We start from the raw sequence: 21,467 nt of genomic DNA, 5'->3' as shown, positions 1-21,467 counted from the left end.
CATTCGTTACTAACCTTGCCTCCACCAGAAGGTGCGGTTCCATCCGAAATGGTAGTAGGTCTCCTAGTCGCTGTAGGCATGATCAGCACCATGTTATCAATCTCGTTCGCTGATATGAAATTCTGTTCCTCGCGCAAAAAGTACTGCGATTTAGACCAGATGTTAAATATCGCGGCCACGTGGTTGTAAAGATCCTCCGCTTCAGGAATGTTGTTTCTGAGCCAATGATTCCTCTGCAGATCAACGTACTTGATCAACAGAGGATAGAACGAGTATATATCGCGAACCAGAAGTTGCCAGTCCTCTTGAATCTGTGCTTCAACTTGTGACGTGTCATCGGTCGACGATTTGATGAAACCACGAAGGGACTCTTCTTTGTGGAACATATTATCCGTACGTTTTCTAACTCGTTCAGCAAGTGGCAAGAAAGGATCTTTCAGTAACTCTTCCGAAGAGTTGATGATGATCTGTTGGGTGTAGGCAGCGATACGAGTCATCCAGGGAGCATTCTCGTTGCCGATGTTCTTCTTGATCAATTTGAGAACATTTTTCAATAGCTGGTTCATGTGATCGCTAGTGACCATGCTAACGTAAGTTCCCTCGGTTGGATTTACGTTGTCTGGACCTTGAGCCCACCAGAAGGGCAAGTAAGAGCAAAGTAGAGGAAGAATCACGTCAACTACGTGAGGAAGATCGTTATAGGTTTTGTCGGATTCCACAAACTGGTCGACCTCTGTTAGAATCGTCTCCAGGGTGGGCATGCTCGACTCCATCTTCGTCATGATGTCCTGCGCCTCCAAGGAATGATCAGCGATTCGATTTAGAAGAGAAAACTGATTGTGTTTGTTCAAATGAGGCTCCAGAAAGGCCACTGGGAAGCAGCTGGAGAAAGCACCCAGACAAGAGCCTAAGTTAGGCTTGTTACGTTCGATCTCTGTCTTCAAGTACTTCCTGTCGTGCGTCAGGGAAGAGTCTACACCGAGAGTGTACAGAGACGCCAGCATCTTGTACGATGCCACTTGAATTTCGTCCACTGTTAAAAGAAAAGTAGACGAATTAACTCTTGTCTATCATGGATGGTAAATAAATCCGGTTTGATAACTGTTTACTTACGCAACAAGTCACTGCCATATTCGCAAGCAGCCAGATGATCAAACATGGCTGTGAGTACTGGTAGAACGACGCTGTTGATGTACGACAAGGACGTCGAAGTTTTCAAATGGGTACCTCTCAGATGGCTGTATTTTCCTTCTTGAAGATTCAGGATCGTGTGTCCCAGATCGTCCGCGGTGTTGTTGAAGAAGGTCAGCATAGAGGTTCTGATGAACTCGGGACAATTCTTTACCAAACTCTTCGCGTCTATGCCCTTGACCAAGACTTGAAGACATCTGACGGTGATCCTGACGTCTGGTCCGAAAGCGGCCAACCTGGATCTCAAGAGACTAGCCAATTTGCAGAACAGAGCTGCTACCATTTCCTTCTCCTTCAACGACGCAGCTCCGACGTTGTTCGTGGCTGTGGCCACGGCGATGAAGTAATTCCTGTGCGTGCTGAAGTACTTCTCCATCAACGGTAGCACGACTTTGCTGAAGAACTTGATGTCTCGCGTGGACGTCTTGAAGCTGTTCCTTCGGCTGAACGTGTCGGACGGTTTCAACAGCTTCATGTTGATGGTAGCCTTGTCCAAGTAGGCTATCAGTTTCTCCAGTAACGAATAGGCGAACCGTAATTCCACTGACGCCCCAGCTGTGGCAACTTCAGACTCTCCTCCTCGATTCGGCTTGTGGAGCTTGTAACCTTGATACTGTAGATACTTGAGGAATTCCTGAGAACGTTCCCGGTCCTTTCGTTTCTCCTTGTCAGTCAGCAAATCGTATGGTACCAATTGAGGATGAATGCCGCCACCTGTTGACGACATAAATCGCTCAATTCCAATTTGTTTTGTTAATTTTAAGATACGGGGTTAATTTGTTCGATTAACACGAACCACAAGTTATGAGCTCTTCCTTCTTCTTCTTCGCCCATATATCATGTGCATTGTCCGCCAGACGTTCGGCCATGTTCTGCATTTCTCTGCTGAGCGTCAGGTTGGTCATGTCCACCGGATGAGGATTGTAGTTGAACGGATTTCCCGAATCACTCTGAAACATTGTGGCAACAACCTAGTCCACAAGCTAGTGAACTGTAAAAATCATCTACACTTGCTTTCTTCTACATATTTACCTGACTTTTCGATGATCTCCTCATGGAACTACGATTCGTTGAAGATACATCCACTTCCGCGTGTTCGACGCTCCATCCTATAGCCAACAATGCTTTCAAACTCTCTCTAACCGGTTCCTTATAACGTTCTCTCTCATAATCGTTCAGCATGTTATAAGGTTTCAATCTTGGGTGAGTCTTATTGATTTCAGACCATTGTTCCCCATAAGTCCAACCATTCTCTTGTTTACGACTGGCCCAAGCATCGTGATAATGTTCCGAGAACTTTTGTACTATCTGATTTAGATCGTTGTTGAGGACCACACTGCATAAAATATTTAAAAAATCATTAATTTCTAGAAATTTAAATTATTTTTCATTCGGTTCCAGGAAGTTGTAATACCTCGAGGTGTTGATTGGCTGAGGATTGTAAGGACCATCAGGCGACTGCGTGGATGCTGATTTACTTCCGTACCATTCGTCGTCATAGTTTTTGGACAACGAGTAATCAGGTGGCAGGGCACAACCGATGGCTGTGAGACAAGGTAAGGCTTTCCCGAATAATTCTGGATCGTAATCCATCTTGGACAACGAGTCGAATATGTTGCTGAAGAGCACCATGGTTAGACGTTTCTCTTCGTCGCTCGATGCACCGTATGCTCCTTGTCCACCGGTTGACCCATAATATTTAGCGCACCGATCGTAGTGCAGGGTCAACAACTGTTGTAGAAAATCACGATTCATCTCCATTTCGTAAAAGGAGAGTTTTATTCAGTCAAATTACTTACTCTGAGAGCGACGGTCGTGTATTCAGACAGTTTGGACACGTCTACGGTCAACTTTCGAAGCAGTTTCAACAGCATGCTTGGTTGCATTTGGCTAAACAGAAAATTAGATTCGAGAACAATTATTTATCCGGATGAAACGTGAATTATTCTTAAAGCGATTTTTACTACGATTTTTACTGCGATTTATTAAGAGGCGAGAATTAGCGATTTAAGGTAGTGGTAATAGGACTTACGAGACATTTAACTCGTGGACGTCTCTTGTTAAGCAACAAAACGATTCCGTTAATCATCTTATCGATACGTCGTGAACAATCGTGCTTACCTGGTCAATGCCACGAGGAAGTCCGATACGGCTTCACGTTGACCTTTCGTCAGCATCCTGTTCTTGCTCAATCTGTAGACAGTGTGCAGTGTGGCATCAAGGAGGCTAGCGTAATTATCTGCCTCGTTATAAAACTTGGAATGCTTGATCAGTAGAGGTAGAATACTGTTTCCAATGTAACGGTTCATCGCCAATGCCATGTCAGACTCGTAGCCATCGTTCTGAATCGAAAATTGAAATTAAAAATTTATGATTCCATTCGTGTCTAATCGTAAATGTTAATTTTCATCGACTTACTCTATCGAGCATGGTGGCAGCTCTAAGATCGGGCAAGAAAGCTTCCTCGAGTATCTTGAAGAACAGCTCCCTCGTTTCGATGCCATAAACGCGTTCCAGAAACAGTACGACGCTTTGCTTGTGCCCCGGGATTAAACCCGATGGCATATCGCTTTTTGGTTTCTCTTCACCAGCTGCTGGGTTCAACAGAGTGAATCTCAACGATAAAACACCCTGTAGATCATCCAATGGTACCAGGGATCGTAAAATGGCCCTCGCTCGTAGAGACTCGTTCTTCCCTGAAAAACATATTTCATTTGAACTTTACGAGTTGATGAAATTCTTACAATTACATAGAAAGGATAGTTTCATTTCGTGTATATTACCAACGGATTCTGTAGAAGCCTCTGTTGCTCGTCAAAAAATAAACACTCTTATTAGATAAATCGTGTTCTTTTTGAATTACGATTTATTGTGGAATTATGAAGTGCTTTGACTATGAAGATGTATCGTGTTTCTTTCGTTCGTTCAAATAACAAAGTGAGTCTTTTTTATCGAGCGATGATACTCGCGAGGAAGAAGTGAAGTCGTGATTGATAGTGCCGATGACACTTACCTTGTTCGATAACAGAAGAATCTGGAGCGCAACGGCCTAAGAGATCGACCAAAGTACAATAAAAGTTCAGGATCGCAGCTCCTGTGTCTATGTAGTCTTCGTCGTCGTCTGATTCCGGAAGGGGATGCTCGAATTGCATCACGCTCGCTGTGCCCTCGGCTTCGTCGTGTACCTATTTTTTAATAAATTAAGTTGACGTAAGACTGAGTACCATCCTGCAATGTAGGGTTGAAAATTTCTATATGTATAGATCTTACTTGTCGTCGGTCAGCGATGCGTTCAGACATTTTATTGGCGTCTATAATGGCCCTCAACAACCCTTCACCTTCGCCCCGAAGTGCAGGTCCCAAACATTCCGGTCTTCTGATCAGCAAACGTATCACCAGGTTGGCATTTTCTTCCACACTTTCACCTAAAAAATCATCCACCAATCGTTAACACTCGAAACTCTTACAAACTTTTACTAAAAAACTTACCGTTCACCCACACGCAGAATCTCAAAAAGTCCAAGTATCGTTCACCTTCCACTGGATCCCATCCCAGATCAGGATAACCTTTCTCCACCAGTTCAGAATTCGATTGCAAACCACAACGAGACAGATAGATGGCAATCTTTTCGAGATAGTGTTCTCTGAGAGCCAAAGCTAGTTCTGTGTTCTCCATAAGAGACGAATAAGCCACGTCCAATGGCGTCGAGCCCCTCAAAGATGGTCTTGACAACAAGATGTTACTGTTTTCCAGTAGGAAGTCGAAGTGATCGAACATGGCCTTCTGATTCTGTCTGGATGTACGACAGAAGTAGCACAGGAATCTACAGCAGGCTACAACCATCTCGTGAGATGTATCCTTTTCTTTCGAAGCTGGTTCGCCTTCAGTTGTTTGAGGCTGAGTTTGAGCGTCAGATTGTGCCTGTGCTCGTCTACCTAAGGTGTTCATCATGATCGCCATCACATTTTCGTGAATTCTTAGGACTCTGATTAAATCTGGATGCTGGAAGAACGTGTGATTGTTCACCAGCTTCCAGAGTCGTTCTCTGACTAGTTCCTCCTCTTCTTGAGACATTTGCACGGGTAGTAAAGCACGAATCTGGCTCAAACCGACCCACATCAGGGCGACATCGTCCCTTGTCTTACTGTTAATCACATAAGTTTTTTCTAAGGCTCTAATTAGCTCGCCAACGGTGTCATATTGACGAACTAAGAGGCTAAACATCTCTCGAACCAACTTTGGTGTCTCGATTTGTGATTCTTCAGCCCAGTTGACGATTGTTTTTATCAGCACCTTACGGAACACCTCTGCGAAATAAAAATACACTTTGCTAGTCTAGGTGATATTCATGAACATCTAGAAACTTTAGGATGTAACTTTACCTTCTGGAGTTTTTCTCTGTGGTTCCGGTTCCGGTTTGGGTTCCTCTTCGAGTTCTTTCACCGCGTTAATGAAGTTGAACAGCCTCTTTATGGCGCCAGGTTTCTGAACTTCTTCTATAGGCTCGTTCTCAGCATCGGCCGCCTCCTGAAGAGCGTGCAGAGATACGTAAGACATGAGATTGTTATGGAACTCGTTCATTCGGTTTATCAGATCCTCTCCGCAAGGAATGTTGTCAGGATCGTCCGCGGATTCCATGTTTTTGAAGCTTAAAATCGCGTTCATCTGCTCGCGAGGCGGACACCTGAATTCTCTGGTCTTCTTCGCCGCCACAGCCGATGGCAGATCAGATTGTTTGATCTCGATGTAACGACGAAGTTGATCGGACTGCAGATCGCCGACGAAGTCGTGGCTGAAGCCGATTATCGATTCGACGCGATGACGAAGCTGGATGTCGTTCAGATGATGAAGAAGATAGCACATCTGTAACTTCGCTCCCTCTGCCATCTTCATATGTAGCAATCCCTTCTTGTGTTCGTCTTTACCTTCTGCAATTTTTCATCCACGCGTTGTAAATTAAATGCCGGTAGCAAACGCGTTGATCAAAAGATGGTACCTACCTTTGTCAAACGTCGGGTCCCACGTTTCAGGATGAATCATGATTAAAAGCTTCATGATATCCTCGTTCCTCAGCATACCCACCAAGAGTAACCTATCGACGAGCTTCAAAAGTGGCCTGGAATGAACAACAATTATTTAAATACACGGTTTGCGAAGAGATGGAAAAGTGCATCAGCAAGCAGTGCAAAATATCCTGTTAGCATTCTTCTTCTTTCGTTCACATTATCGTTGACGAAGACATAAAGTGCGTAGAGCAGCTCAGGCGTGCACGTGCGTATCGTGATATTACATACAGGAATAGATTCTCGTTGCTGCCACCGATAGGATCTCGGTTGTGAACTTGATTCACTTCGACGGCCTCGTTCAAGGCCATCATCACGTAATCCCTCACGACGTCCAAGGGGAAATGAGGGCTGTAGAGGCTCCTTATGTTCTCGATCGTTTGATCGCTAGAAGGAATTTCCCTTGATGTCGACCATTAGTCATAGTGTTCATGTGTAACTTCGGATGTGTAATTACTTACCTGATATCCGTCATTTTCATTTGAGGACGAACGGACTCGGTTTCCAGGTACCTGAGGCTGTGCTTCATTTCTTCGTCTTCGTACAAGTCCTTCAGCTCTTGACCTGTTGCAGAAGAAACAATCTTAGATCCATGAATCTTCGTTGCATTTGAATATCGTAGCTTCCAGAACGTACCTAAAGGAATAATGTATTCGTTCTTGCACACTTCCATCGTGGTCGCGTGTGATTCGAGATGCAAAGCGATTAGCAAATCGTAGAATCCTTGTCGTAGGGGCCCGGACATGTATTCCGCTCGAATTGCGTATAGTAATTGTTTTTGATCGACGTGTTGACATAGAGCGTGGGCTGCTCTATAATTTGACTGATAACAGAGGGCCGCGTACAGTGTCAAAGTGTGGGCGTGGAAGCTGTGAACATTGAACAAATCCCAATCTTGAGAATTACTTTCGAACAGAGTACACTATGCTTCGTAGAGAAAGAAACGTAATTTTACCTGAGCAGTTTGTCCATTTCTATGAGTTCCAAGATATCTATACACCTGTCCTCTTCAGGAATGTGCAAAGCTAGCATTGATATCGCATCTTCGCACAACATCGACCAACCTCTGATATCTGACAATTTCAAGGCGTGTACTTGGAGCGACTGATTGGGTACTCTAGCCCATTGATGAGGCTTCAGACATTGCACCTTCAATCTAGGTGGAAATTGTGGTATTACATGGCGTTCTGAATTTTGTAACACCGCAGCAGACAGTGGTAAGGTCGTGGAAGTTCTTCCTAGTTCGATCTGAAGGATTTCCTTGCTGGTAGCTTCAACGAAGATAGCAGGGAACAATTTCGTGTCGGGTTCCATCCGGAATTTGTGGCTGGTTTCCTTGCCCTCGCAGGTGAAGGAGACCCAGCCTGTCGCTGTGTCCACGAAACAACCCACGAACATTCCTTGAGACGCACCTTTGCCGGATGCGTCCTGCGTTACCTCGTTATATAGCTCGTCTGCTCTCACCATGTAGCAACTCTGTCTATCGACCCTGAAATTCAATCATATTTTCTTCATCTATGCTCTATCATTTGAATGACACGATATCTTCTGAATTCTAGAAATTAATTCTAAAGATTGAACATAGCATTAGGACGTACTGTTCTACTGGACGTTCATAATCGTCGGTGATAACGACAGAGCCCTTTCTCACGCGGGACAAATTAAAGTCCTTCGTGTGCAAATGATACTGAGAAGTGACCCAACCAACGTATACGTGAGTTGGATCCTGTCCAGGAAAAATCCTCACTCCGTAGAAGTATTCGTTCATCAGTTTTAAGCATTCCGCGTCGTATATTTCGTTTCCGATCGACTCGACCCCGGATCCACTGAGAACCGACATTGCTTTTGGTGCGTTGCGTTCTGGGATCTGTGGTGGCACTACCTTCAAATCCGTCTGTGGAAAACAGTGATTCATTCACTCGGTGTACTTGAATGGGCAATGACTGTATGAAATGACACAATTGGACAATGACAGACAAATCAATAAATAAATAAAATAAGTGTTTTTACATTTGATATGCGAACTTGGGGAGGCCGACTACTTGCTTTGTTCATCGGTAAGGTCTTGGTGCTTTTGTCGGACACGTCGGATCGTACAGGTGGTTCGGGCGTTTTCGCTTTCGCATCCGGAGACTTCGCTTTACGCGAGAAGAACCTAAAAAATTTATTTGAGAAATTATTTTGTTCAATAGATGCAAGGATTCGTTACCAAGGAAGTTTGAATCGATTTGATGGATCACGGTTGATTAATTTAACTTACGAGGCATCCTCTGTGTCTTTGCTAAGATTGTTAACAAGATTAGATATCAGAGTTTGTTCATATCGGACATAGCTTATACAAGCTTGTAGAAGAAATTGAATTGAAATACTAACCGGAATGGCGAACGCCCTCGTTTCTTCTTGTCATCCTTCACGTCGCCGTTCATGTCGCCATATCCATTCATATCGACTTCGCTGATGGCGTTCTCCATGTTTCCTTGCCGTGATCCATAAACAGATCCTTTTCTGGGTGGTCTCGCAGGTTTGTTCCTTTGCATTGGAAGCGGTGATTCCTTCATCATTTCATCAGCCTCGACCGCATCCTCCGAGTAGTTCCTCTGTAATCCTAAAATGAATAGAATTTCAAATGGATGGTGATCAAATTCGTTCTCGTCGTATTTAGACAAATTAACGTCATTAAAGAATGTCAACCTTTGATGTCGCTCATACTGAAACCAGATCTCATGATCTGCTCCATGTGGGCAGAAGGTGCGGCTTGTTGCGATTGTTCCACCTGTTCAGACAATAATCTGTTCTGTCGCATTTTAATTTCCTGCCATCTTCGTAACTTTTCGCTTTCGGAGACGAAGGTCGATTGGCAGATAACTGGCAAGGATAACCGTAGAAATTCCCAGTTCGCTTTCTCCATGGTTTCAAACGTGTTATGGGAGATCTTTAAGCACGGCGGAGTGTCAGAACCAGCTGGAATTCGGGCTACATCTATCCTGGTGTCAGCCATGTCGTCTGTGTTCTCGAAGATCGGTTGATCCTTCGTGTACCAGTAGGTAACCGGTCGATTCATATTCCTGATATGATTAAAGCGATGTTGATTCATTAATTGAACAGTGAACGCATTCAATGATATTGGCGCTTATGTATTTACGTACACGCAAAATGGCTCGTATCCTTCTTGCAAACCGCAGGTCGTAAAGAACTTCAGGGTGTTCACATCCTGACCAAAAGTTAACTTTGCCCTCTGTCCGACACCAAGTGTGAAAGCTGGGACAAAAGAGTCCCCTTGCACGTCCGCGAACGATGTTTCGCCACCGAGTGCATCCATTAACAATTCTCCATTCAGAGAAAAGCCTGGATAATGAAGTTTATTGTAAATATTACTAGCAAAAGAACGATTCATCGGATAAAGATATACTTTCAATACTACAAACATTAATTTCGACAAGGCTGGTGATTATTTAAGTTAGGAATCTGAAAACTCAGTGACGAGATACTGAAGCATTGTACAATTAACTATCGAGCAACAATCTTGAATACATATAAATATAATACAATTATATACAACTATGCGAAAGCAGGTGCGAAAATCATTTCAGTGAAACGTTATGCATGCATACAGTAGTGACAGAAAGTGATGTGAAATATTTGAACACAAACGTAAGGTGAAATTGTTTCTAGAAATTTTAATAAAAAAACAATTAATGAATAAAATTTATAGGAAAATTGTGACGAAGAAATAGAAAGGTGTAAATACATTGCGAAGGCGCGTTCCCTCAAAACCATCCATTGTTATTTGTAGTAAATTTCTGAATAATCTTGCAGTAATTTGGAATCATATTTAATTAATGATTAATAAATATGAATTAGATGAAATGTGAAAGCATCTGACAGCACAACACTGAGTAGAATACTGGATACGAAAAAAACAAAAGAAAATATACAATAGACAGACATGATACCACTGCGATTTTATTAAAAAACACCATGATATGTAGGTTGATTGTGCGACGAGACTTCAACAAATATGTACATGAAAGCGTTGCTGCGATGATATGACAGAGAGAGAGAGAGAGAGAATAATTTACAACAGCGAATACTTGCTCGTTTTGCAAAAGCGATTATCAGAAGTAGATTCACTTCTCTTGCAAAATTTGGATGATCAAGCAAAACAACACTCGCATCGGCTGTACAAATTATGACGCGACGATTAATGTCGTAAATTACATTTTTCGGGTAAACTGAAAACGAATTCGTGAAAAAAAAAGAAACGTCAAAATTCCGGTTTTATTCAATTATAAAATATGGTTGATATGGAATCTTTACGTGCATATTCGTGTTTGCAATTTCTGTATCCAGTAATCTATCTCTTGGATCAAATTCTATGTGTACGTAATAGCTTGTAATTAAATGGCAGCTGAAGCGTTCGTTTAAAGATTCCGTCTTACTAATCGTTCGGTCAATTAGATCCAGGAAAACCCCGACAACGTCTCCAACCTGCCATTGTTTGCCAAATGTCTCGGCTGTGCCCGAGTATACTTTTTCCTCCTTTAAAATAAAATTTCACCAATTCAACATACTTTGCTCGTGATTCTACGCGATCCATGGTAACTATCTAACGATACAAAGTCCTTCGTGAATGGATGATACTTCAGATACGAACAAAGGGTAGCAACGAAAGATCTCTATTTGCTTTTCTTTTTTTACACTGTACAATTTTCTTGCGATAAATGATCCCGTCGCGATCGAGAAAAAAGGTCAAGCCACACCTTTTCAGTGAAATTTCCATCGATTTCGTTCGACCTTGGTACAAGGAAACGCAGAGAACAAAAGAAAAGAAACAACCAAGTCAACATGAAAAGGAACATATAGAGACAAAGACAACAGTAGCGACGAGAAAACTCAAAGAAAGTATAGTGGACCTATTATAGATCGGCTATTGGAAAATCTTGACTCTTACTGATCGTTCGGTCTGCGACGTCAATGAAACATCCAACTATATCGCCCACTTGATATCTGTGACCAAATGGCTCGTGGCTACCGGCGTGTACTTTAGTTACCTGACATTTACGATGGGTATCAATTATTTCGGCCCTTTCACATTCGACAGGGGCGCAATTTAAAATCAATTCAAGGACATTACACGTTTAATCAAAATGCCATAGAGTCTTATGAAGTAATTCAAATTAATTACTTAAAAATAACGTGATACAGTGGTATAGCATTTTGATTAAGAGACGTTTCTATCTTACCATCATCAGTACAGTCGACTGTAAAGTACCATTCAATTTGTCTGAAATAGATGATTTATTCCACGCAACTCGTTTCTCAAAATTCTCATTCATCTTCACCTTCAAAAGATTAAAATGCTAAAATGCTCGATGGTCACTTACGTTGTAACCATCGAATGCCCATGTGCTCTCGTCGCTTCCCAGCATACTTCCGGGCATACAATCCGCTTTCGCCCATCCAACTCGCATGGGACCAGCAGTGAGTACCTCGAATTCGAAGTACCATTTTCCACTGCTGACTGCGTAATGTTTCTCAACGCGATAAGTCCTGAAGTATAATTGTCGTAGCCTGCTCGCCTCCAGTAGTAAAGCTACAAGATGGATTCAATGATTAATTTGATTAATTTCAGTTACATAATGATTCTATGAATTTACCTTCGTGTTGTTCTCCAGTTGGGGGCTCCAACATATACCCATACACCAATAGTGTCCTCACTGTTTCGCTTGCTGTGTCACGATTAGCTTTCTTGATAGCTTCATCAACCTTTGGATAAGGTACCAAATGGGGACTTCGTCTCATCTCGGAATCCTCGTTCAGTCCATAGGTCCAACCTTGACTTATCCTCTCCTTAGCCCACAAATTGTGAGTGTTCTCTGCCAATTGATCCACGAGCTCCTCCATCTTGGGGGTGAGTGTGATGGCGCTAAGATCGAGAGGCGCCGGTTTGTATCCACTGCTCTGTAGGAACGGTTCGTTAGGCAGCCTCAAGGTTTTGATTCTAGACGGTGGTTTGTCCATGGTGATGTAATAACCGAGTGCCAAAATAGTTTTCAACGTCTGCACAGCCAGCTGAGTGTCGTAACGTTTCTCTGCAGCTGGCAGTCGTTCGAACTGAACGATACACGGATGAATCTTCCTCATATCGTCTCTGTGTTCACCGTAGATCCAGCCAGCCTCGATCTTGTTCATCGCCCACATTTCATGAATGTTCTCAGCTAATTTGTCCCTGATTTGTTCAACGTAAGATGGTAGATTGATCATCGATGTGTCAACGGGCGCAGGAACAAAAGCAGTGTCATCTTCGACCAGCCATGGTCCAGCTAACACCACCTTGTTCATGTTGCCAAAGTAGAAGCAGGGGTCTAGAGACAAAATCTGATGAGGTAGCAGGCTTTCTACCAAGGGTGAGAATTCTTCAGGTGGTTGAAACTTGAGTCGACCGTGATCACCACCTAAAAGGAATCTGCAGGACAATTTCGAAGAACAGCTGATCGCAGGGAAGAACATGCCATCCAGGTTGAAGTTTCTGAAGGATCCCATGATGGGTGCACCGTTGAAAGTAAAAGTTATGATGGGTACTGTCAAATCTAACGCACAACCGATCACGTCGCTCTTTCTGATGTACGGTTCATTGGCCTCCTGGACCACTTGGGTCCTTCTGCCACCTGTCCACAAAAACCCACCGTCGAAACCGAACGAATAGAGGTCGTCGCCAACGCCGTTTCCTCCCCATTTCTCACCACCACCGGGGTATGGCATGTACCTATCCAAGAAAGACACAATTAAGTTAGAAATTTGATTAATCGTTTTGAAGAAATGTATTACGAGTCGTCGTACCCCGCAGTGTTCGCCCAACCGATCCTCAAGTGAGGCATCATGTGTGTCGTTTGCTCGATGTGATCGACGGTAACTTCGAAGTACCATTTCTGATAAAGGGCCGAACCTTCGACTCTACCGACGAATATATTCGGCCTGATACTGGCGACGTGATCGACCAGCTGTGTTTGAAGCAGAAGATTCTTCCCAGGTAGCAAGAAATCACAGATGTTGTTTTGCGACGAACGAACTGCCACGCCATTACCCACGCAAAGTGAGCAGAGGACGTCCAAGACTTTTGGGTCCCTCCCGTGTTTCTCAAGCAAGGAGATGATGACTTTAATGTGTTCGTCCTAGGAAGACAAAGCATATCGTTAAGAATATTTTTTTTAAATGAAATTTCGAAGAACCTGGGATATTAGTATGCTCACTCTCATCATGTTTAAAGCTTCAGGCGAATCGATAAGCACACAGTGAAGCACATCCAACATTCCGGTGCCCTCGCTGGAAGCTTGCGAGCCCAATCGACTAAACAGCCAGTTCAGTCGATTGCTGTTAGCGAATTGCGCGCAGTTGGTGTGGTTTCCTTTGATGATAGCTGCCAATAATTGATACAAGTATCCGGATATTTGGTCCCATGCTTGACCGCTCTCGTCCCCCGAAAGCGCCACCAGAAAACCTTGCGACGTGATGACGTTAATCTTGTCGATGGCCTCCAGGATCAGATTCAGTATGCCTTCCTCTTGGAACAGATCCTGACGATTTCTCAGAGCACGGAATCTGTTTTGTTTTTCCTCGTGTTCTGTAACATAGGTATCAGGTGTTCGTTAATTAAACGTTCATTTGTTCTACATCGAGCAGCTTGAACGAGTTGCTTACCCATGTCGTCTTCAGGCTGAGCAAAATAATTAATCAAGTCTTCCAGACACATCACCATTTCGTTCAGATTCACATTTTGGAAGAACATAGACGCTCTTCTATCTACTTGCAGCGTCTCTAGGCCTCTAAAACATATTCGGTCCTTTTAGCGATCTGCTTGTCCACGTTAATTTATCATTCGGTTTGTAACGGCTCTGTACGGTTCCATCCAAGCCTCTACCATTTTTAATCCCATATTTTAATGTGAACGAATCCGTTAGGATTTATTGATAGACACTCACGTGATAAACTGAGTGAACAAGCTGCTACACTTTCGGATGACACGAGCCGTACGAGATTCTTCCTCTTGAGAACGAGAGAAGTCCAAACCGTCGTCCATTTTTCCTTCCTCGTGCAGGACCGCTTGTTTCTCTTCTACTTTACCCACGCCCTTTTTCTTCGTCTCGTACGACTACGTGAACGTTAAGATAGAATTTGATAAATTATGAACCTTACAATCTTTGTCATTTCAACGACAACTGATAGGTACCATTTTAGCGACTACGTAAATGGAGCCTACTGATAGATTTACATTTGAGAGGTCAGCAAAATTACTAATTTCCAAATTGCAATTATTACACTACATAGAAATGGAGTAGAATGATAAGTTAGAAAACTACTTATCAGAGCCACGAATACCTGATATTTGTGTGTCTTCTAAACACGAGCCAGTAATTTGTAAATTGTCAAATTTGCAACAAAACATTTTGAAATAAATTTCTCATTCCCACGTTGAAGTATCGAATACAAAATGAATAAATTACAAAGGTATCTTCATATTCACCTTGTACGAGACCCAGAGACAAGTAGTGGCATGTTGCATAATAACAGTCGAGTCACCGTATTTGATAATCGGCATACCGATAACTTCGAGATCCTTGTCCTCGAGAATGATCTTCTGGTCATCTTTTTCTTGTCGTAACCAAAACGTCGACGTCTCTATCGTCCCCTCGTTCCTTTGAATTCATTACGTCAAATTATTGTCACGTTCAACGCGACCTTTGAACTTTCCTAACAACAAGTGCTCACCTATCGACCAGGTAGAGTTCATTGTTTTCTTTCACCCCAAGGTAACGTCCCGTGGTCAAGTGTCTGATCCTCATCGGATGCAACCAATTGATGAATCCACCTGCCCATTTCGTTCTAGCTAATTCCAGCCTCCATAATGATCGTGCCTGACTCATTACACTGCCACCCTCGTAGATCACTATACTGTAAACAGCGCATTAAATACCTGAAGCCCTTGCTGAGCCATTCGAGCTCATACTAATCGAATTATCGGTAAAAACGATTATTTCTTTACTGGAGGGAAGTGACTCATGATTTTCGCACGGTTTAAAAGAAAATCCCTTAAAAAGATAGGAAAGAAGGAGGATTCGAATTTTTACGGTCAGAGGGTTAAAATGATCGAGGTAAAATTTACTTTTGACTTGGCGCCGTACTCCACGTAGACGGTATTGTGAGGCATTCGTCGCCGCCGTGGAAAAATCGCAGCACATCACCACCGAACACGTAACCAACATATTTCATTCGACTAATTCCAGTACCGTAAGGTTGAACCGACCAATGTGTCACGTGAAACGAGGCGTTCACCACCGATAAATCGTTCTCTTTCGTGGTGTGCTGAAGAAACATCGACACGTCGTCGATCGATTAGCAAAGTGATATCCAATTATTGTTTACGTCAACCACAAAATATGCTTACCAAATATCTTTCAGTAGCTACTGACACTAAAATAAGATCATCACCGACTCGAACCTTCTCACCCTCGGATCTCTGTTTCGATGCCGGATGCACCGTCCACCAACAAGCCTCCCCTAACAAATTTATCGTACACGTGAAATCATCGCAGTCAATTGGGGATTAGTTCTAATTAAATTGTATCTCTTCGTCAAACCTTGAGAATGCTGTTGTAGACCCACGTCGAAAGCCAACTTGTCGTTGGAAGAGCTGGTCGATAAACAAGCCAAATACTGTGAGGGGGTGTAACGAGTTATTCGGGCTTGTAGAAACACGTTGATAGACATTTTTAAATAAGAGCTAATTACTTACCATATCGCTATTCTGATGCCTCAACAGAATAGCGTTACCGTATAACAACGTTCTGTGCCCGGATCCAGTGCCCTTTCCCTAAAATCATGAACAGACGTTGTAGAAAAATTGTGACGAGTCTATATTAGGCCTGACGTACTTGTACATCTAAAACCGATTAAGATGAAAGATAAATAAAACAAGGTGAACAAGCATACCGATAAGAGGAGGCCATAAACTACGATTGCCAACGAATATACATATAATAACAGACGGATGTTGCATGCTCGTATGTTCGTTCACAAAGATTTAACATATAAAACGAACGTGTTATTCGTTAATTTTGGGTGTGCAACTGTGTATCTGGGTACCCGTTTTCAATTAAAATTATTACTGCTACTACGATCCTGTAACCAGGCAATTGAAGCTTCAATGTGTATCCAGATACTCGGTTACCCTCGCAGGGGGTTAATTGAACGAAGTGGTGGTGTCATACAAATACAAGCAAGTGTGTGTCAATTAGAGTAAAAAGCGCAACAGAACAGAAACATAGTAAAGAAATAAAGAAGAATGGAGAGCAAACGAAGTTACCCCAGAAGCATGAACATAAACGGTGTCCTGAAGTGATAACGAAAGGTATACTTACTACATTTTCTTGCTGCTGGAAACAGAAACATAAGAGTTGTAAATCTTCTTCTTCCGAAACACGAATACGTAGAGTAGAGTAGAGTAGAGTAGAGTAGAGTAAGAAGATAGAATGATAGTAAAATGACAAACACGTCTACGATGTCTTTCGAGAATAGGTCGAGTGTGATTCGTAGATGATTTTCGGTTTGCGACGCTTTAATGCGCAACCAAAAAGAGAAAAAGAACGAAAATCGGACAACATAAGGGGACGAAGACAATAACGAATAAACGAAAAGACAATTTGCTTGATTTTGTTACACGACTACATGGACGCATGCCACAATTATTTGGACAAAGGTGCGTGCGGATGCATTCAGAAAATTCTTTCTTTCTGTATCTTTATCTCCATAGAAAAAAAAAGTCAAACGTAAAACTGTTCAGCAGCGAACAGATAGGTGAAAAACCGCGAGTATCTACTTTCTAAGTGCATCGTTCAGTTTTAGTGGATACACGTTTGTATGTACAAAGAAAAAGAGGACAGCTTTTGTGCATTCGATACATGAAAACAGACAAACTTTATGGCCCACTCGTATGCAGTCGAACGATCGATTCACGCACGATGCAGAGGAGAAGAGTCTGATCCGTAACGCGTTAACGAAAATACTGTGATCGTGTTAAAAAAATACATGTAAAATAAGACGAGAACGTTTGCACAGGAAAAAAAGCACGCAGTATCGATAGACAAAAAGAGTCGTAGAATCGTTTCACGAAGCTTTCATTTACCGATGTTAACGTGGAGTTCGATGAGAATATTTTGTACGATGTAAATTAATAAAGGGATGGTACGTTACCGTCTCGGAACCAGCAGCAGTAACCAATTCTTGCAAAGCTCTCACCGAGAGAGCCTGTTCTATTACGAATACGCATTGCGACAGATCCGGTGGAATATTCTACAACCGCAAGCAAAAGTTCGAAATTAAAATTACTTCTTCGAATGAACTTTGCAACTTTTCTATTTGTTTGCTTTAACAGTTTGAGTGTCGTGTCACCCATACACAGGTGACACAGAAATTTTCACAAAGATCAGTTATTCCTTTTATAAGAAACTATCTAATTATAAATTGCTCTACAAAGTACTTTCAAAGTATCTACAGTTAACTGCGGAATACATTACTGTTCAGTGAAGGCTTCAATTCATTTAACGTGCCACTCAAAGTGCTAATTTTCTGTAGGCAAATTGGGTCGTTTCATTGTTTTAAAGCTTCTAAAAAATCAGAAAAAAAATGTTGATCTACTTATGAAAGTTTCTGTATATTATACAAATTCAAGACTTTTGTCGATAAAGATGAAAATTCAGAGAAAAGTAAAATTTGCCTACTAGGGGTAAATTATAAATATGTTCCCTAAATTATTTGGGAGGGAATACCTTGTCTGCGATGTTTTCGAGAAAGCAGTGTCGATTACCAAAACCCTCGGCTGCGAGGCAAACTCTTTCACCAGTTGCTGTGCAGGATAGACACACCATATCCTCCTAAAATTTCAATTTCAAACTTCAGTTTCTTCCTTGCATTACAATTTCTTCTGTTCCCCAGAACAGCTGATCAGTCTCAGATTTTTCATAAAACGAAGTATAGGAGGTGTGAAATGAGGTTACATTGAAAAAACGTTTCATTGATGCGTTGGAAACACGAGGACCTTCGCGAAACTTTGAAATACGACATGAGCCAAAGAGCAGATGTTACGCACGCTGCCAGAACCGATTTGGATCGTCTGAGGAATGCTCGAACCATGTTCACAGAAGCATACCAGGAAACGCTTTCGAACATTTCGTACAAGCTATTGTTTTTACTACGCAGATGTTGAATATTACTTAAGAGACAATTTAAAACTTCGGCCATGGATGAGTCATCTCCCTTTCGTGTTCGTCATCGCGCGATTGTTCGAAATAATATCTCAACCTGTTAACCGAGCGATTATTCAACAATCTGTAGGAATCTAAATGATAATTTAACTTTGATTTGTTTCGTCATGCCGTTGATATAATCTGGTACAAGAGGGTTAACGCGATTACACGATCGTGTAAGTGTGATTAGAATCGATGGAGAACGGCGTAACGTAACAAGGTTATTTCTATCGTTGCTACCTGTCGTGTCGCGTATCGCACGAAATTCCGTGTCATTTTTCTTAATTTACAATTCACGCCAGCATAGCATCGCGAAACGACCGTTCTGTTCTATTATTTTTGCATACTTGTCGCGTTGCATGCGTGTTCCTTCCTAAATGTACGGCTGACGTATAAGTAGCGCACTGTTCGACGCTGAATTAACATAACATGGTACCGGGTTGTACGAAAATGTATCTGTGTGCCATTTACGTTTGCATTACTGTCACACCAAAACATCTAGAAAAATTACTTAATAACTGTCGACTCTCTCGATCGAGTATAACGTGCTATACGTATTCTTATGCGCCATGCTACATTTGTTGCTTGATTTTATAATTGGATGTTTTTATAAATGTCATTTGTAACAGATTAATCAATCGCACGCAAAGTTACTGTTTCATGTTGCATAAGCTTCTTAACACTTTCGCTACTACTGACACGTACCTCGCGTTCCATTAATTGTTTTAATAATGCCGGTTGCCAAAATGTGTAATAATATACCAGATAGATTTGTAGTAATCTTCTAGTATACAATATTCATCTATTAACTCTTTTATCATTGTGACTTTCGTACGTGAATTTTTCTATCATTATTCTTACAATATTAAATGGTACATACTTCGCGATGGGTAAAACCAGAAGCGTTGATTAAAAGAATCATATAGTTGTCCAAGTGTTAAAAGAGAAATCTAACATCAGCTCGTGTCACCAATTACAAGACACCCTTTAGCACTCGCGATTACCTGTAAGCACTCGCGAGCTCGCAACGCTATTGGCTTAAAAGGCTGCTTTTCGACATAAAATCTTTAATAAAGAGCCGTTCCTATACAGGCTAGTATTGATCATACGAGACAATGCAACGTCGATCGCTAAAATTAACTGCCATCACGCTCATTAAAGAAGAACGACGAGAAGCAACGTGGCAAAGAAACACGACGCGCCTCATCCGAATGAGCAATTAATTGTTATTTTTAATTACCGTCTTCGTAATGCTCGCTGCTCGAGTGAAACGAGTGCAAGTGCTACACGAAAGTGGAGGGTAATTTTGAGTGGCGTCGCACGATGCCAACGGTTGTTGACTTAATTAATGATCATTATAGAGCAGTGAACCATCGACACAATTTCTCTACCCCTTCTTTATCTCCCTCGAGGTGTTTTGCCTACGTTCGTACACTCGAATATCTTTGTAGTCGAACTGGAAACAGTTACATCTACTAATGGCCTTTGATACGCGAGCTTTTGAGATTAAAACCGGTGCAGTTGGAACAATTGGAAAATTATTTTTTTTTCGCGTCGTTTATTCTTAAGGACTGAAATTTGATGTATTCATATCGATATTGATTCCAATCGACGTAATGAGAATTTTCTATCAAGTGAAGTTGATCGAGGAAAACTTCAAATGTTTTCCGCCATTTAGGCAATCTAAATTTCAGACATATACATTAAATTTTCAAGTGAAACTCACCCTCAAATCACAGCCACTGGATTATGGAAAATACATACGATTATGAAAACCTCAACGAAGACAGGTAAGGTTCATGAAATCCGATAACCATTGTTCTTAAATGTCACACGAAAACGTAACATTGTCGTAGCAGACCAAAGCGACCGCTTAACTTTTAATCAAATCGCTTTGGATCGAAGTCTATCGAGTCACGATTTCGTGAACAACGAATCGACGTGTGCCATATGGTCGAGTTTAACCCTGCATAATCGATTCGTGGCTCACTGTTCATCTCTCTAGGGAAGACATGACGTACAAGCACGTTGTATATTTTTTCTCTTAACATTTTGCATTCCGTCTAAGAACAGCAGGAAATTCGAGAAAGGATCGATAGAGCATAATTTTTCCAAGTCACGAATACAGTTTATGCTGGTTTAACACCTTGTAACCGAAAGTAGGAACAGAGATACATGATATCGTGTAATTTCATTAACGTGCAATTTTCTTTGTCACTCTTCGTGGTTGTTGTTCATTGCTGAAGTATTTCTTCGTGGCACAATAATTTTCTCGGAGACCTTGGAGTTTTTACCATTCTTTTCTTAGAATAAAAAAATATACTCCTCGAAAAGCTATCCTACCCTTGGTTACAAATTAATTTTCTTGAACTATCTCCTTAAGAATGAATAAGGGTCTAACTTCTTAACAATTTTAAGTTTTACGAATTCATAATTTGACACTTTAGCAAACCAATGCCACAGGATACTCAACAGGAAGTTAGCCCCGAAATGGACGGCGAAGTGAGCGAAAAATGCCGTCCGAAATTCAGAGGGTGCGGACCCCGAAGGAGGAGGAGGAGGAAGAGAAGTCGCAAGAGGAAGAAGTGCATCTGCAAGCCCAAACGAAGACGTAGAAGACGATTGGTTCTGTCGTCCAATCCTTTCCTCATCTTTTACTTAGAAATGTGGTTCAAAAGCCACGGGAAACGCGTAACGCAAGTGGCTCGAGAAGCAGGCAAGAAATGGTGCGCGCTAAGTGAATGCGACAAACAGAAATATATCAAAATCGCGGAGAGAGTGAAACGACGACGTTCGAGACACGGAAGAAAGTGTTAACAAGTCCTGTATTTATCCAGAAACGATAGAAACATCAAAGAAAATTCAAAGGTCACAGTTCTGAAACCTTCGTCCTGTACGACCGTGTATCTCCCT

At 42.0% G+C, this 21,467-nt stretch overlaps 2 protein-coding genes across 15 annotated transcripts in view; one reads left to right on the top strand and one right to left on the bottom strand.

Moving 5' to 3' along the window:
* The window catches only part of LOC114882194 (ryanodine receptor), a 32,733-nt gene that overhangs the window by 7,476 nt on the left and 3,790 nt on the right, over positions 1-21,467 (bottom strand). For 2 of the 14 annotated variants that reach the window (XM_046286873.1, XM_046286875.1), the window contains exons 3-42: positions 18,078-18,182; positions 17,503-17,601; positions 16,671-16,685; positions 16,046-16,123; positions 15,891-15,966; positions 15,698-15,810; positions 15,416-15,615; positions 15,022-15,204; positions 14,777-14,948; positions 14,235-14,404; positions 13,954-14,078; positions 13,506-13,876; positions 13,096-13,427; positions 11,913-13,021; positions 11,640-11,848; positions 10,695-10,794; positions 9,402-9,600; positions 8,947-9,320; positions 8,629-8,860; positions 8,516-8,536; positions 8,266-8,410; positions 7,854-8,149; positions 7,211-7,744; positions 6,892-7,124; positions 6,717-6,819; positions 6,487-6,657; positions 6,193-6,308; positions 5,575-6,120; positions 4,681-5,499; positions 4,462-4,616; positions 4,205-4,376; positions 3,975-3,995; positions 3,610-3,887; positions 3,313-3,533; positions 2,991-3,081; positions 2,606-2,922; positions 2,224-2,527; positions 1,988-2,162; positions 1,114-1,905; positions 15-1,033 (exon numbers count right to left, since the gene is read on the bottom strand). In XM_046286873.1, coding sequence (XP_046142829.1) covers positions 15-1,033; positions 1,114-1,905; positions 1,988-2,162; positions 2,224-2,527; positions 2,606-2,922; positions 2,991-3,081; positions 3,313-3,533; positions 3,610-3,887; positions 3,975-3,995; positions 4,205-4,376; positions 4,462-4,616; positions 4,681-5,499; positions 5,575-6,120; positions 6,193-6,308; positions 6,487-6,657; positions 6,717-6,819; positions 6,892-7,124; positions 7,211-7,744; positions 7,854-8,149; positions 8,266-8,410; positions 8,516-8,536; positions 8,629-8,860; positions 8,947-9,320; positions 9,402-9,600; positions 10,695-10,794; positions 11,640-11,848; positions 11,913-13,021; positions 13,096-13,427; positions 13,506-13,876; positions 13,954-14,078; positions 14,235-14,404; positions 14,777-14,948; positions 15,022-15,204; positions 15,416-15,615; positions 15,698-15,810; positions 15,891-15,966; positions 16,046-16,123; positions 16,671-16,685; positions 17,503-17,601; positions 18,078-18,182 — 10,791 coding nt within the window. Of the gene's footprint in view, positions 1-14; positions 1,034-1,113; positions 1,906-1,987; positions 2,163-2,223; positions 2,528-2,605; positions 2,923-2,990; positions 3,082-3,312; positions 3,534-3,609; positions 3,888-3,974; positions 3,996-4,204; positions 4,377-4,461; positions 4,617-4,680; positions 5,500-5,574; positions 6,121-6,192; positions 6,309-6,486; positions 6,658-6,716; positions 6,820-6,891; positions 7,125-7,210; positions 7,745-7,853; positions 8,150-8,265; positions 8,411-8,515; positions 8,537-8,628; positions 8,861-8,946; positions 9,321-9,401; positions 9,601-10,694; positions 10,795-11,206; positions 11,307-11,639; positions 11,849-11,912; positions 13,022-13,095; positions 13,428-13,505; positions 13,877-13,953; positions 14,079-14,234; positions 14,405-14,776; positions 14,949-15,021; positions 15,205-15,415; positions 15,616-15,697; positions 15,811-15,890; positions 15,967-16,045; positions 16,124-16,670; positions 16,686-17,502; positions 17,602-18,077; positions 18,183-21,467 lie in introns of all 14 variants that reach the window. The other 12 variants (XM_046286877.1, XM_029199104.2, XM_046286894.1 and 9 more) reach the window with 12 other exon arrangements.
* On the top strand, positions 19,900-21,419 carry LOC123988089 (protamine-like). Its single transcript, XM_046286895.1, has 2 exons — positions 19,900-20,344; positions 21,002-21,419. Exons 1-2 carry the CDS (start codon positions 20,304-20,306, stop codon positions 21,369-21,371), a joined length of 411 nt encoding a protein of 136 aa, XP_046142851.1. The 5' UTR covers positions 19,900-20,303; the 3' UTR covers positions 21,372-21,419.

This window comes from Osmia bicornis, chromosome 1 (assembly GCF_907164935.1).
Source record: "Osmia bicornis bicornis chromosome 1, iOsmBic2.1, whole genome shotgun sequence".
In the NCBI taxonomy this organism is placed as follows: domain Eukaryota; kingdom Metazoa; phylum Arthropoda; class Insecta; order Hymenoptera; family Megachilidae; genus Osmia; species Osmia bicornis.
The sequence above is the reverse complement of the archived record's forward strand: the minus strand, read 5'-3'. Positions and strand labels throughout refer to the sequence as shown.